General features: G+C 38.3%; 1 protein-coding gene across 9 annotated transcripts in view; it reads left to right on the plus strand.

The window, feature by feature from the left end:
• Chd1 (chromodomain-helicase-DNA-binding protein 1) overlaps positions 1-12,500 on the plus strand; it is a 40,188-nt gene that overhangs the window by 19,130 nt on the left and 8,558 nt on the right. For 3 of the 9 annotated variants that reach the window (XM_027360765.2, XM_027360767.2, XM_027360768.2), the window contains exons 8-26: positions 2,374-2,531; positions 4,038-4,167; positions 4,324-4,446; positions 5,129-5,228; positions 5,513-5,691; positions 5,889-6,031; positions 6,314-6,681; positions 6,868-6,983; positions 7,259-7,483; positions 8,138-8,287; positions 8,589-8,730; positions 8,925-9,028; positions 9,212-9,376; positions 9,588-9,707; positions 10,219-10,359; positions 10,789-10,987; positions 11,618-11,831; positions 12,030-12,216; positions 12,336-12,500. In XM_027360765.2, coding sequence (XP_027216566.2) covers positions 2,374-2,531; positions 4,038-4,167; positions 4,324-4,446; positions 5,129-5,228; positions 5,513-5,691; positions 5,889-6,031; positions 6,314-6,681; positions 6,868-6,983; positions 7,259-7,483; positions 8,138-8,287; positions 8,589-8,730; positions 8,925-9,028; positions 9,212-9,376; positions 9,588-9,707; positions 10,219-10,359; positions 10,789-10,987; positions 11,618-11,831; positions 12,030-12,216; positions 12,336-12,500 — 3,129 coding nt within the window. The remainder of the gene's footprint in view (positions 1-2,373; positions 2,532-4,037; positions 4,168-4,323; positions 4,447-5,128; positions 5,229-5,512; positions 5,692-5,888; positions 6,032-6,313; positions 6,682-6,867; positions 6,984-7,258; positions 7,484-8,137; positions 8,288-8,588; positions 8,731-8,924; positions 9,029-9,211; positions 9,377-9,587; positions 9,708-10,218; positions 10,360-10,788; positions 10,988-11,617; positions 11,832-12,029; positions 12,217-12,335) is intronic. The other 6 variants (XM_027360766.2, XM_070117399.1, XM_070117400.1 and 3 more) reach the window with 3 other exon arrangements.

Genomic DNA, 12,500 nt, shown 5'->3' on the forward strand with positions numbered 1-12,500 from the left:
CTACCATTCATCAGGGAGGCTGTGTCGAGTGGGGTTCGCTCCTCCGCTCCAGCCCAGTCTCTCCATCGTGGTAAACACACACACTTGATCATTTCGGGGATTTGATAATTGGCACACGAACTGAGAGAAAATGAGATTTTTAAAGAGATATGATCCTTTCTCTGGAATATATATATATATATTTGCTCTTTATATATATACAAATATATTAATACATGACTGTCTGCTGGTAGAGGTTATGTTATGAAGCAAAGACCATGACAAGAGGCACATGCCTGTTTTCCTGTAAGTTACCTAGTTGGAATTTAACCATGTTTTTTTTATGGATTTACACCACAGCTGTCATCATTGTCAGTGGTTCCTTTACATAGCTTTTACATACATATTGTTTTTTTTTTTATTAAAAGAGTTGCATTGCACCTCATGCTTCTCCCTTTACGCTTGAGAGACAGCATATAGTATTTTATTGGTTATGCATTGACATTCTTACATTGCCCTTCTTGAGTGACAGTTTTCCAAGCATATAGTGAGTGTCTTTTCGAAATCCCTTGAATGCCAGTCAGTGAAACAGAAAACTTCTTCTCTTATTTTTAATGGACTTTTACCACTGGAGTCAAGTTTGAGAAGGTTATTGTTGTTTTCCTTCCAACCGTAAACACCACTATGCTGAGAATTGGATTCAAAAACCTTTATCTGCCTTGGAGCTGGGTATCTGCACTTTCATTAATGGTATGCCTGGTGGAACAAGATACATGAAGGGAAGGGGTACAATGTCAGAATCTCTGTTGGACTGTGGTCATAATTGTTAGTTGTTGTTTCGAGAGAAAAGGGAACTTAATGAAAAATATTGCATTGACTATGACAATATTTTTGAGGTTTAATACGTTTCATCTACCTACCTTATTAAGAGAGAGAATGTAATGAATTTTAATTTTCAAAAGCAATGATGAAGGATGAAAAAATATAATCTGATTTCTGCCAAATCAATATACCGTAAAGTTAAGAAAGTTACAGAATTTGAAAAATATGAAAGGCATTGTATTCCAAAGATAAAGACACAAAGTGACACAACAGTAATTGCATAAAGATAATTGTTTTTATACAGCAAATAATTCAAAGATTGTATTTGTAACAGCATGGCAAAATGTAATATAGTTTTTAAAACTTGAAAATATTCATCATTATTGTATATACACCAGGATATTACTGAATTCAGTGTTGGAACTTTTGTAACCAATAGTACTTCACCTGTCTTGTTCCATTGATCCTTTTTTTTATTAATTTATTTATTTTATTGCAACACTTAGATGACACCTGTACCCATTTATAACAATATTTGTGCAGAATACTGACATTACTAAAGAAATTGCCTTAATAATTTTCTCATTTTCAATAGCTCTGCTTGTGTTTTTGGGACGCAGTTTCCATTATATATCCCCCTCCCCCCATAATCAATCGCACATTTCATATTACGTTTTGTCCCTGGCTCTCTTAGTCATTCCTTAGAAGCCTTCAGCATTTCAAAAAGAAAGAAAGGAAAAATCCGCAGCTTTGGTAAAATTTGCATGCAGATAAAATGTAGTGTGCAGTGTGTTTCTTATCCCCCCCCCTTCTTATTCTTGCTATTATATACTGTGCAGCTTACACACACACACACACACTATGTGTCACTGTTACAAATACTTTGCTTGCAATTGCTTAGTTTTTCCTTTTTGCTTCCTGTCTAATAATGTGGCTGTAATTATCTTTTTGTTTTCGTTTCCTATTTGTTCTCATTCCTTTTAGCCGTTTCTCATACAGCAGTTAACAGTTAACAGTGGAGTTAACAGTTTTCTAAGGGAAGACAGTCATACACCAAGCATGAATTGAGTATTGCATGTGACATTGGTAAAAAGCAAGGACTCTAGGGCACAGGAACTATTTGCTAGCATGCGGAGATGGCAATTCTCATTAGCAATTGTAATTAATGTAATGTATTAAGTATAATCAGTGGGTTAGTTCCACAGTTTTATATTCTAAGTACTTAATTTTAAGTAACATGTAAGAAACAAGATTCTAGTAATGATATACTAGAATATTGATTGTACAGTATATATGTATGTCATAATACATATATATATATATGTATATGTATAGATATATATGACTTTGCTTACAGTTTATTTAAAAGAGATACATATTACCATTACATAAGCCCAACCAGTAGATGATAAAATCTCGGTAAAAAAAAAGAAAGTGATAGCAAAGAAAAAAATTAAGAAAAGAAAAGATAAAGGACAGAAATAGAAACATAGAAATTTAAAAAGTCATCCCCCGAATGACGTATCAGTGATCAAGTGTGTCTGTATTAATGTCCTTCCCCTTGTGGACCAGTACAATGCATTCCAGGTGAAGGGCATGAAGAAGCTGGAGAACTACTTGCGCAGGGAGGAGGAGATGTCCATTTGGAGGCACCGCGCATCCCCGGAGGAAGTCGAGTACATGGAGATCCAGTCTGAGCTTGAGAAGGAGCTCTATTCATCACACATTAGGTTTGTAGACTGAGGTCTTGATTGAGGGGAGGAAAGGTCTTGTGAGAGGTCTTAATTAACCCATTGGCACCGGGTGTCATGTACGTACATGCCATGGCTGTTGTGGACCAAACGCCGGGGGCATCATGTCATGCCCATTCCCGCACTACTGGCTCGTCGGATGGAGGTTGTTTTTCTCCAGTAGTAGCGGCTTCATTTATATGGTAAAGATTTTAGGCAATGGCACCTAAAGTGAAGGTAAACCTTCAAAATTTTAATATTTTTATAAATTTTAGCAAAATGAAAGCTTTTAGGTGCTATATGTTGGTCGCAAACTACCGATTGAGCTGGGCGCAAACAGGGGAAATTGCCGGTGCGCGCCAACAAGCCCGTGCATACATAAACTTGCCAAAAATTTTACCAGTCGCTGATGGGTTAAGAGAGAGGGTTAGGGGAGTGTTAGAGGACTGACTTGCATGGGAATAGTAAAGTTTGAATATCTGAGAAATGTGTGGTATGTGTTCGTAAGCTTCTTGCTTGTAGAGTTTCGACTTGCTGTCGCTATGTTCGAACACTGCTGAAAATGCACACTTCAATTTTTTAAAGATTTAGTGTGTGCCTATTACAGAAGTGTAAAGAATCACTGATACAAGCATTTGTATGATTTGTTTAACCCCTTGAATCATGGCAATCACATGGACCAAATTATAGGCATCAGGCTTGTGTAAGATTCCACTCTGCTGGGTGTGTGAGTGTAGGCCAGGTGCCCGCGAACACTCTCTATACCTCCCCTTTTGAATGTTATTTTGAATAAGTGTTTTTAGCTCTTTTGCCTTTTTCCAATATCCATATTTGGAATAGCATCTATCATTGTAGTAAATATGCCATAAAAAAAAAAATTATATATATATGAGATATATATATATATATATATATATATATATATATATATATATATATATATATATATATATATATATATATATATATATATATATATATATAAGAACAACTGTAACACTTTTTTTTTTTTTTTTTTTTTTTTAATATTCAGTTTCCTGTAATACAACCTGTACTGATAGTCATGGTAGCCAGGAATACGATGCTGAGCATGGAAATGGCATTCTTCCAGGAGCCGGTGCTCTTCCGGTCAAGGCTCACAGCATTATATTCCACACTCATTTAAAGATGGGAATAATTCAAATGCCCCTTTCTAAATGCCAAATGAGTCTTGATCAGCCTCCAACAGGTTCTTGCACTCGTGGCCAATCTTTTCTGTCACCCTGGCCTTCGCTCATGATGGCAAGTCCACATCGCTTGGTCCACGGCCATTTTAATCCATTTCGATGTTCACGTCACCCACCCCTCAGGCCAAGTTTTTTCATGACAAGATGGTCACGTCACCCGGATCGAAGGGGTTAATTAGATATTCATTTATATTGCTTTTGCTATCTAGTACTAGTTGTATTATTTGTACTACTATTATAATGATAACATTTCATTATTTTCAACTCATTACATTTACAGAGCTGAGAGGATCTTCGCTGAAGCAGAGGAAAATGGCAACCATTATTTCTATGTGAAATGGGAAAATCTCCCCTATGCAGAGGCCACGTGGGAGCTGGAATCTTTAGTTCGAGAAAGATTTTTGTCTCAAGTTGGTTTCTCTTGTTTTGTTGATTGAGAATTTAGCTTTTACTATTTTACTGTTTCCATAGAGAACTACGTGTTATTTTATATGTGATATTTTCAGACCATACATTATTCTGCTAGGTATTCATTATTCTCATGCCACTCTCTTCCATAATTTCAGCTTGAGAGTTTCGAAGTGCGGGAAAAATCGTCTTGCACTCCAAAGCAGTGCCCTGCACTGAAGCACAGACCAAAGTTCTCAGCAATGAAAGTCCAACCTGATTATTTGGGTGGTGAAAATGAGGTATGAATGCTTATAATTTCTCTCTCTCTCTCTCTCTCTCTCTCTCTCTCTCTCTCTCTCTCTCTCTCTCTCTCTCTCTCTCTCTCTCTCTCTCTCTCTCTCTCTCTCTCTCTCTCTCTCTCTCCCTCTCCCTCTCCCTCTCCCTCTCCCTCTCTCTCTATCTCTCTCTCTCTCTCTCTCTCTTTTTATCTATCTCTCTCTCTCTCTCTCTCTCTCTTTATCTATCTATCTATCTCTCTCTCTCTCTCTCCCTCCCTCCCTCCCTCTCTCTCTCTCCCTCTCTCTCTCTCCCTCTCTCTCTCTCCCTCTCTCTCTCTCACCTCTCTCTCTCTCTCTCTCTCTCTCTCTCTCTCTCTCTCTCTCTCTCTCTCTCTCTCTCTCTCTCTCTCTCTCTCTCTCTCTCTCTCTCTCTCTCTCTCTCTCTCTCTCTCTCTCTCTATCTCTCTCTCTCTCTCTCTCCCCCTCTCTCTCTCTCTCTCTCTCTCCCCCTTCCTCCATTCCTCCCTTCCTCCATTCCTCCCTTCCTCCCTTCCCCTTCCCCTATTATTTATAAATGCTTCCGGTCCTGTATTGTCCATTCCAAAAATTCTTGCAGTATACAGGTTTATGATCTTTCTGTGTCTGTGTTATTTGTCTTTTAATGTAAGTTCAATAGTAATCTTCTTGTTTCTCCCCTGCAAAGAATCTAGAATTACGTGATTACCAGATGGATGGGGTCAACTGGCTCATTCATGCTTGGTGTAAACACAACTCCGTCATATTGGCTGATGAGATGGGTCTGGGTGAGTTGGTTATCTTTCTCTTTTCATGTGCTGGAAATAGGTAATTAAATTATGTTGAGTGATGTTTTGAAATGTATTGTGTTAGTTGTTTATGCTATTATTGTTGTTATGGTCTTTGGTATTGGCGCAGTCATCATTATCGTGATATTCATTATCATTCTCATTCTCAGTGCTGATATGATAATGATAATGAAGAAGAGAATAGCACTGTTTCCATGCAGATAAATTTTGCATGCAGTGATGTTTAGTATTAACAAAAGTCTGATGATCTCTCTCTGTTCCAGGTAAAACCATCCAGACTATAAGTTTCCTGAGCTATCTTTTCCATACACACGCCATGTATGGTCCTTTCCTCCTAGTCCTGCCACTCTCCACCCTTAATGCATGGCAGCGGGAATTCAACAACTGGGCTCCAGACATTAATGTCATTGTTTACATTGGTGACAGGGACTCCAGAAGAATTGTAAGAGAGAGAGAGAGAATGAGAGTGAGAGTGAGAATGTGTGTGTGTATGTACATATGAATGAAAGTATATTTTGTGTCATTGCTAATAAAAAAAAAAAAAAGAGAAAAAAAATTACATGCTGAATAACCATGTCTTCCTTCATCTAGTTCACATGGAAAATAAGAAAATACAAGCTTTCTCTTGCCCCCTAACAGGTGAGAGATTATGAGTGGACAACCTCCTCCAAAAGACTCAAGTTCAATGCTGTTCTCACAACATATGAGATTCTTTTACGTGACAAAGAAGACCTGAGAGACAGCTGTCAGTGGGCTTGCTTGGTGGTTGATGAGGCGCATAGGTGAGTGGACTAATATACTTCTGGTTTGAACGTGATTTAAGAATCATATCACCCATGAAATGCAGTGTTTCTATGGCTCATCTTTTTATATAATCAGTTTATATGGTGGGTGATTATTTTTTTGTGGAAAGCAATGATCTGATTAGGCATTGATGTTCCATAGACTAATGATGTAATTAAACCACTGTTTAGAGGTATTTACTGTTTCATGACTTAGTAGGTTTTTGCATTCTTGATCTCTTAACATCTGATACTGAGAATGTTTTTATTCTCTATTTTTAGGCTCAAGAACGAGGAATCTCAGCTGTACCAGGCACTGAAGGAGTTCCGCTCCAACCACCGTTTGCTCATCACTGGTACACCCCTCCAGAACTCTCTCAAGGAGCTGTGGGCCCTCCTGCACTTCATTATGCCGGAGAAGTTTGATGACTGGGACTATTTTGAGTCACAGCATGACAGTGAGAACATGAGGAAGGGCTTCCACCGGCTCCACAAGCAGCTGGAACCCTTCCTTCTGCGTCGTGTCAAGAAGGATGTGGAGAAGTCCCTCCCTGCAAAAGTGGAGCAGATCCTCAGGGTGGACATGATGCAGCAACAGAAGCAGTTCTACAAGTGGATTCTCACCAAGAATTATGACATGCTCAAAAAAGGTGGGGAATAGGTGTTTTTGAGAAATTTAGAATAGTTATAACTAAACATAAAATATAGATAAATGTAAATTATCTACATATCTGTCTATATGTCTATCTATGTCTGTTTGACTCTATTAATATATAGATAAATATAGATAAAGACAAATTTTCCTATCATATTTATCTCTCTCTTGTGTTGAACAGGGAACAGGGGTTCAACTTCAAGTTTTGTAAATATTGTGATGGAGTTGAAGAAATGCTGCAACCACAGTCACCTCATTAAACCTCCTGAGGATACTATCTCAACAGAGATTCTACAGGCAAGTTGTTATACATTGTAGCAATGTGATAATAAAGTTTTGTAATCAAAATTACATAATGTTGGGTAGAAATTTTCAATACTGCGCTGATCAAAGAGGTTGAGCATTCTTCTGATTTTCAGTTTCAGTTTTATGTAATCAAATGTACATGAAGATCTATTGTTATGATAATTCATAGTTTTATTCTAGATCTATTTTATCTCCCCACTTTTGCCATTTTAAGTCTCACTTTGCAAATATCTGTTTTGACTCATTCACTCCTTTCCACTTTCCAGCAATTATTAAGAGGCAGCGGCAAGTTAATGCTGCTGGATAAGCTTTTGGTTAGGCTGCGGGAGACTGGGCACAGAGTCCTCATCTTCTCCCAGATGGTGCGTATGTTGGACATCCTGGCGCAGTACCTGCAGTACCGACGCTTCCCCTTCCAGAGGCTGGATGGCTCCATCAAGGGTGAGCTTAGGAGGCAGGCGCTCGACCACTTCAATGCCGAAGGTTCTCAGGTGAGGGAGTGTTAGAGGTTCCTAGTGATGATAATAATGTTAATAGATGCAACAGTGATAATGTGTTTATAATCACATTAATGATGTTAATAAGGATGATATCAATGATGAAATAATGGTATTAAATATGATCATTGATAATATGAGTATTGATAATGATGAAGATAATGATAATATTGATAATATGGGTATTGATGATAATAATGATAATTGTAGAGTAATAATGATTATAAAAATGAAAATGAAAATTGAAAAAATTATAATAATGATAATATTAGTAGCAGTAATAATGATAATATAGAGTTTATTTTGTAATAATCTAATGGATAGTAGAAAAGCAACAATAATGAGAACGATGATGATAATGATACTGAAAAAAGTAATGAAAAAACAGATTGAAAAGATAGTATTTTAGTTTTTTTCATTGTGGAAGTAAGATTATCACATTACAAAGATATTTATTATTTGTTTAGGTAAATGTTGCTCATTGGCAGTAAAATTTTTGGTATATTTACATGTTTACTGGAATGATTTTTATTTTGATGATGAGGGCAAGGTTATTATACTCACAGTTTAATTGTAACTCTGCAATTTATAGCTTATACAGTCTATATTGTAATTAATAGAGTAATTTTTTTTTTTTTCATATGTCAGGATTTCTGTTTCCTCCTGTCCACACGTGCCGGAGGTCTTGGAATCAACCTCGCAACTGCAGATACCGTTGTCATTTTTGACTCGGACTGGAATCCCCAGAATGATCTGCAAGCGCAAGCAAGAGCACATCGAATAGGGCAGAAAAATCAAGTAAGAAGTGAAAGAATGTACATGAGCTGAGATTTTGTGCTTCATTTCATGATATATTTTGTAAATACTTATCATGATTAGATTTACAATTGTATAGTAATTGTGTACAGATGTGTGGGGCCTTAGTTGAGGAAAATCAGAGATGGTATATTAATGAATTGTATTTGTTTGAGAATAAATAGATAATGCTAATACTCTGACTTACAAATTTGTGATTTAGTAGATGAAATGATAACTAGTTGATATTCAATTGCCTGTTTGGTTGATGAATTGGAAGCTCAAAATATGATACACATTTCAGGTTAATATTTATCGGCTGGTGACGAAAAATAGTATAGAAGAAAATATTATTGAGCGTGCGAAACAGAAGATGGTTCTTGATCATCTTGTTATTCAGTCCATGGACACATCTGGTCGCACTGTCTTCAATAAAAAAATGTCAAGTAAGTGTGCCTGAAGAAATTTTTGTCGTATGTAAAATTTTTGAAGAGAAAAATATGATGTGTTGAAGAGAAAATTGACAAGGTAAAAGAAACAATATTTTAAGTAGTATTTATAGTTTCATTAAGTGAGGTGTTTTTATCTTTGAATTTATTATTTTGTATTAATCTCTAGTAACCAAACACTTGTCATCTAGGCTCAAATTCTAACCCATTCAACCGCGAGGAGTTGAATGCCATCCTAAAGTTTGGTGCCGAGGAACTTTTTAAAGACGACGAGGAGAATGAGGAGGAACCAATGGTAAGAACACTTTCCTGCCCTAAAGCAAAGCAGTAGATAGGGAGCAAAATTAAACAATTAGCTTCCTTTTTTTTTAGACTTGAAATATTTTTTGAACTTCTCCTACTTTTAAAGAACACTTTCACATTAACATTTCTTGTCGATAGTATGAACACAATGCTCAATCTTTTTTTCTCTGAACAGTGTGATATTGATGAGATCCTGAGGAGAGCCGAGACGAGGGATGAGGCTCCGTCCATGGCTGGTGATGAGCTTCTGAGCGCGTTCAAAGTGGCTTCCTTTAATCTGGATGAAGAGGAAGAAGTCTCCAAGCTAGACTCCATTGCGGACGAGAGCACCAAAGACTGGGTGAGATGTTGCTTTCTTCATGTTTTATTTCTTTCTTATTTTTAGTAGTAGTAACAATGATAGGATTAGTCATAACTGTCCTGTTGTTTCTTATAATGGGTGATTTTTATATAAGAATTTTCCTTTGTTTTAGGAGTCTTTGCATTATACTTTTTATTTTATTTTATTTTATTGATTAATTAATTTATTTATTTATTTCTAATTATTACAGGATGAAATTATCCCAGAGGATTTCCGGACCAAAGTGGAAGAGGAGGAGAAGCAAAAAGAAATGGCTGATCTCTACTTGCCCCCAAGAAAACGGAAGACAGTGAATCAGGCAGGACAGAAGGTAGGAGTTTATTCAGTTTATTGTAATTGTATATGGTTCCTCTTACATTTTTTCCCCATTTCCCTTTATTTCTTGCTGTTGTCCACCCTTGTGACCCTTGCTGCTTCCATATCATGACCCTGATCCTAGTCTCAATACTTTTTCTAGTACTAACATGCGACTAATGCTAATATTGATACTAATGCATCCCTCTTTTTCACTTCCCCTCCCCCTACACCTCCATCTCATGCTCAGTCCCCGTCTCCAACTCCAACTCTAACTATAACTCCAGTTCCAACTGTCTCTAACTCCAGGTCTAACTCCATCTCCATCTCTTGTCGTCCTTCCCTCTCTTACACACCCACCTCCTCCTCATCTGGCTGTGAATTGGATGCTGGAAAAATGTAAAATATCTTTTGATATTACACTTCTTATCATTTGCGTGAAGTTTTATTATTCCAGATTTTATTACTATACCTGTTCACGTTTTTTGTTTTTGTTTAATAATTTTTGTTTCCTCTTTTTTTTGCAGGAAGATGAATCTCCTCGAACCAAGAAGAAACGCCAGGAATCTGAGTCAAGCAATGACGATACAGATGACGACAAACCAAGAAAGCGAGGTCGGCCTCGTATGCACCACAAGGAAACCATTAAAGGTTTTACTGATGCAGAGGTACGTTATTAGTGGCAGAATGGGCGGAACAAGTGGGATGAGTGGGAAGGGATTGGTTGCGGAAAATGGAGGCTTTAGGGGATGAGTTTGAAAAGGGATATTGCAGTTAGCCCAGCGATACTGGGAAATATTCAGTGAGAGTGCAATATTTTTTAATCTGTGCCATTGATAGTGGAAGAGTCATTTATTATTTTTCAATAAAGGCTCAATTTTGAAAGAATTGCACTGAACATAGAGCAGCCTCTATTATCTTGGCATGGGTATGTGCCATCTGGAATTTAGGCTCACTCTTACCATAACATGTACAGATCCCATCTGATATTGTTGAGTTTGAAGAGCTACACTGTAATGATAAAGGAAATATATATATTTTAAGAATATCAAACAGTTACTTTGAAATAAAAGATTTGACGCTTTTTTCTGATGCAGGTCAGAAGATTCTTCAAAAGCTTCAAAAAGTTCAGCAATCCCTTGCGACGTCTCGACACTATTGCTCACGATGCTGATCTCAGAGAGAAGCCCATCAGCGACCTGCGCAAAGTGGGCGAGACAATATACGAGAGGTGTCAGGATGCTATGAAGGAGCACGAGAGTCAGAAAGAGAATGAAAAGACGCCTGAAGTTAATGGTATGGAAAATTTTTTGTAACTGTAAGAGTAACAGAAAACTCACTGTGCTTGAAATAGGTTTATTCCAAGATACATGTTTTTTTCTTTTTTGAGATTTTTATAAAACATGTTAGATGGCAATTGGTATTATTTATAGAAATTTCTCTCTCTCTCTCTCTCTCTCTCTCTCTCTCTCTCTCTCTCTCTCTCTCTCTCTCTCTCTCTCTCTCTCTCTCTCTCTCTCTCTCTCTCTCTCTCTCTCTCTCTCTCTCTCTCTCTCTCTCTCTCTCTCTCTCTCTCTCTCTCTCTCTCTCTCCCTCCCCTCCCCTCGCCCTCCCTCCCCTCCCCCTCCCCTCCCTCCCCTCCCCCTCCCTCCCTCCCTCCCTCCCTCCCTCCCTCCCTCCCTCTCTCCCTCCCTCCTCCCTCCTCCCTCCTCCCTCCTTCCTCCTCCCTCCTCCCTCCCTACTCCCTACTCCCTACTCCCTCCCCCATCCCCCATCCCCCACCCCTTTTCTCTCTTCCTCCCTCCCTTGCTCCATCCCTTCTATCCCTTTGACTTTTAACTTTCCCTCCCTTCCCTTCCTGCTTCCCTGTTATGAAAGTCTGGGTAAAATAGTATGTATGACCTTACCTCTACACATTTTTCCCAGGCCAACCTAAGCAACGCAGAGACCGTGGACCATCGTTCAAGCTCTCAGGGGTGGCTATCAATGCCAAAACCACACTTGCAACCATTGAGGAACTAGCGCCCTTGGACCACGTTGTCCCTCATGCACCAGTTGAGCGAGCGTCGTGGACCTTGCAGATGAAGCGGGTCAAAGATGCCCACTGGGACGTCCCCTGGGGCATCCAGGATGATTCCAGGTAGGGAAGTTTTATGCAATAAAAACACTCAGTGTTTAAATATCCAGAGTTGTGTGTTCAATGAGTAAAGCAAGTCAGAAGAAATTTTGATAAGGCTGATAGTTCATGTTTAGTATTCAATTGTCATGGTAATTTGAAAATACGTTCATAGTTCTTTCCATCAATGAGATCCTCAATAATTGTCTCCTCTTGCTTCAGGTTACTACGTGGTATTTACGAGTATGGAATGGGATCTTGGGAACAAATCAAGGGAGATCCAGCCCTTAACCTCGACGACAAAATCCTCCTTGGGGGTGAGACCAAGCCTCAGGGTAAACATTTAGAGAGCAGAGCACAATACTTACTTAAACTAATCAAGAAACAGATGGGTCTTGGACCAGCAAAGGTTAGTGGTCGCAAACTCCTGTAAACTTTTTCTTGAAGATAATTGTATACATTGAAATTATAACTTTTCTTTTTCTATTATGATTTCTAAAGAATATTCCTATTGCTTCATGTAAGCAGCTCACTCCACAGGCTAAGATCCACAAGCCTCTCAAACTGCGAAAGACTAAGGAACCAAAGGGCATCTCCAAGGCCATTATTGAAAATGACGACAGCTCGGACGACGAAAAGAACACCTCACAATTGTCAGGAGTGAGCCTCAAAAAGGCTCCTAAGGTGAATGAA

Source organism: Penaeus vannamei, chromosome 40, assembly GCF_042767895.1.
Source record: "Penaeus vannamei isolate JL-2024 chromosome 40, ASM4276789v1, whole genome shotgun sequence".
In the NCBI taxonomy this organism is placed as follows: domain Eukaryota; kingdom Metazoa; phylum Arthropoda; class Malacostraca; order Decapoda; family Penaeidae; genus Penaeus; species Penaeus vannamei.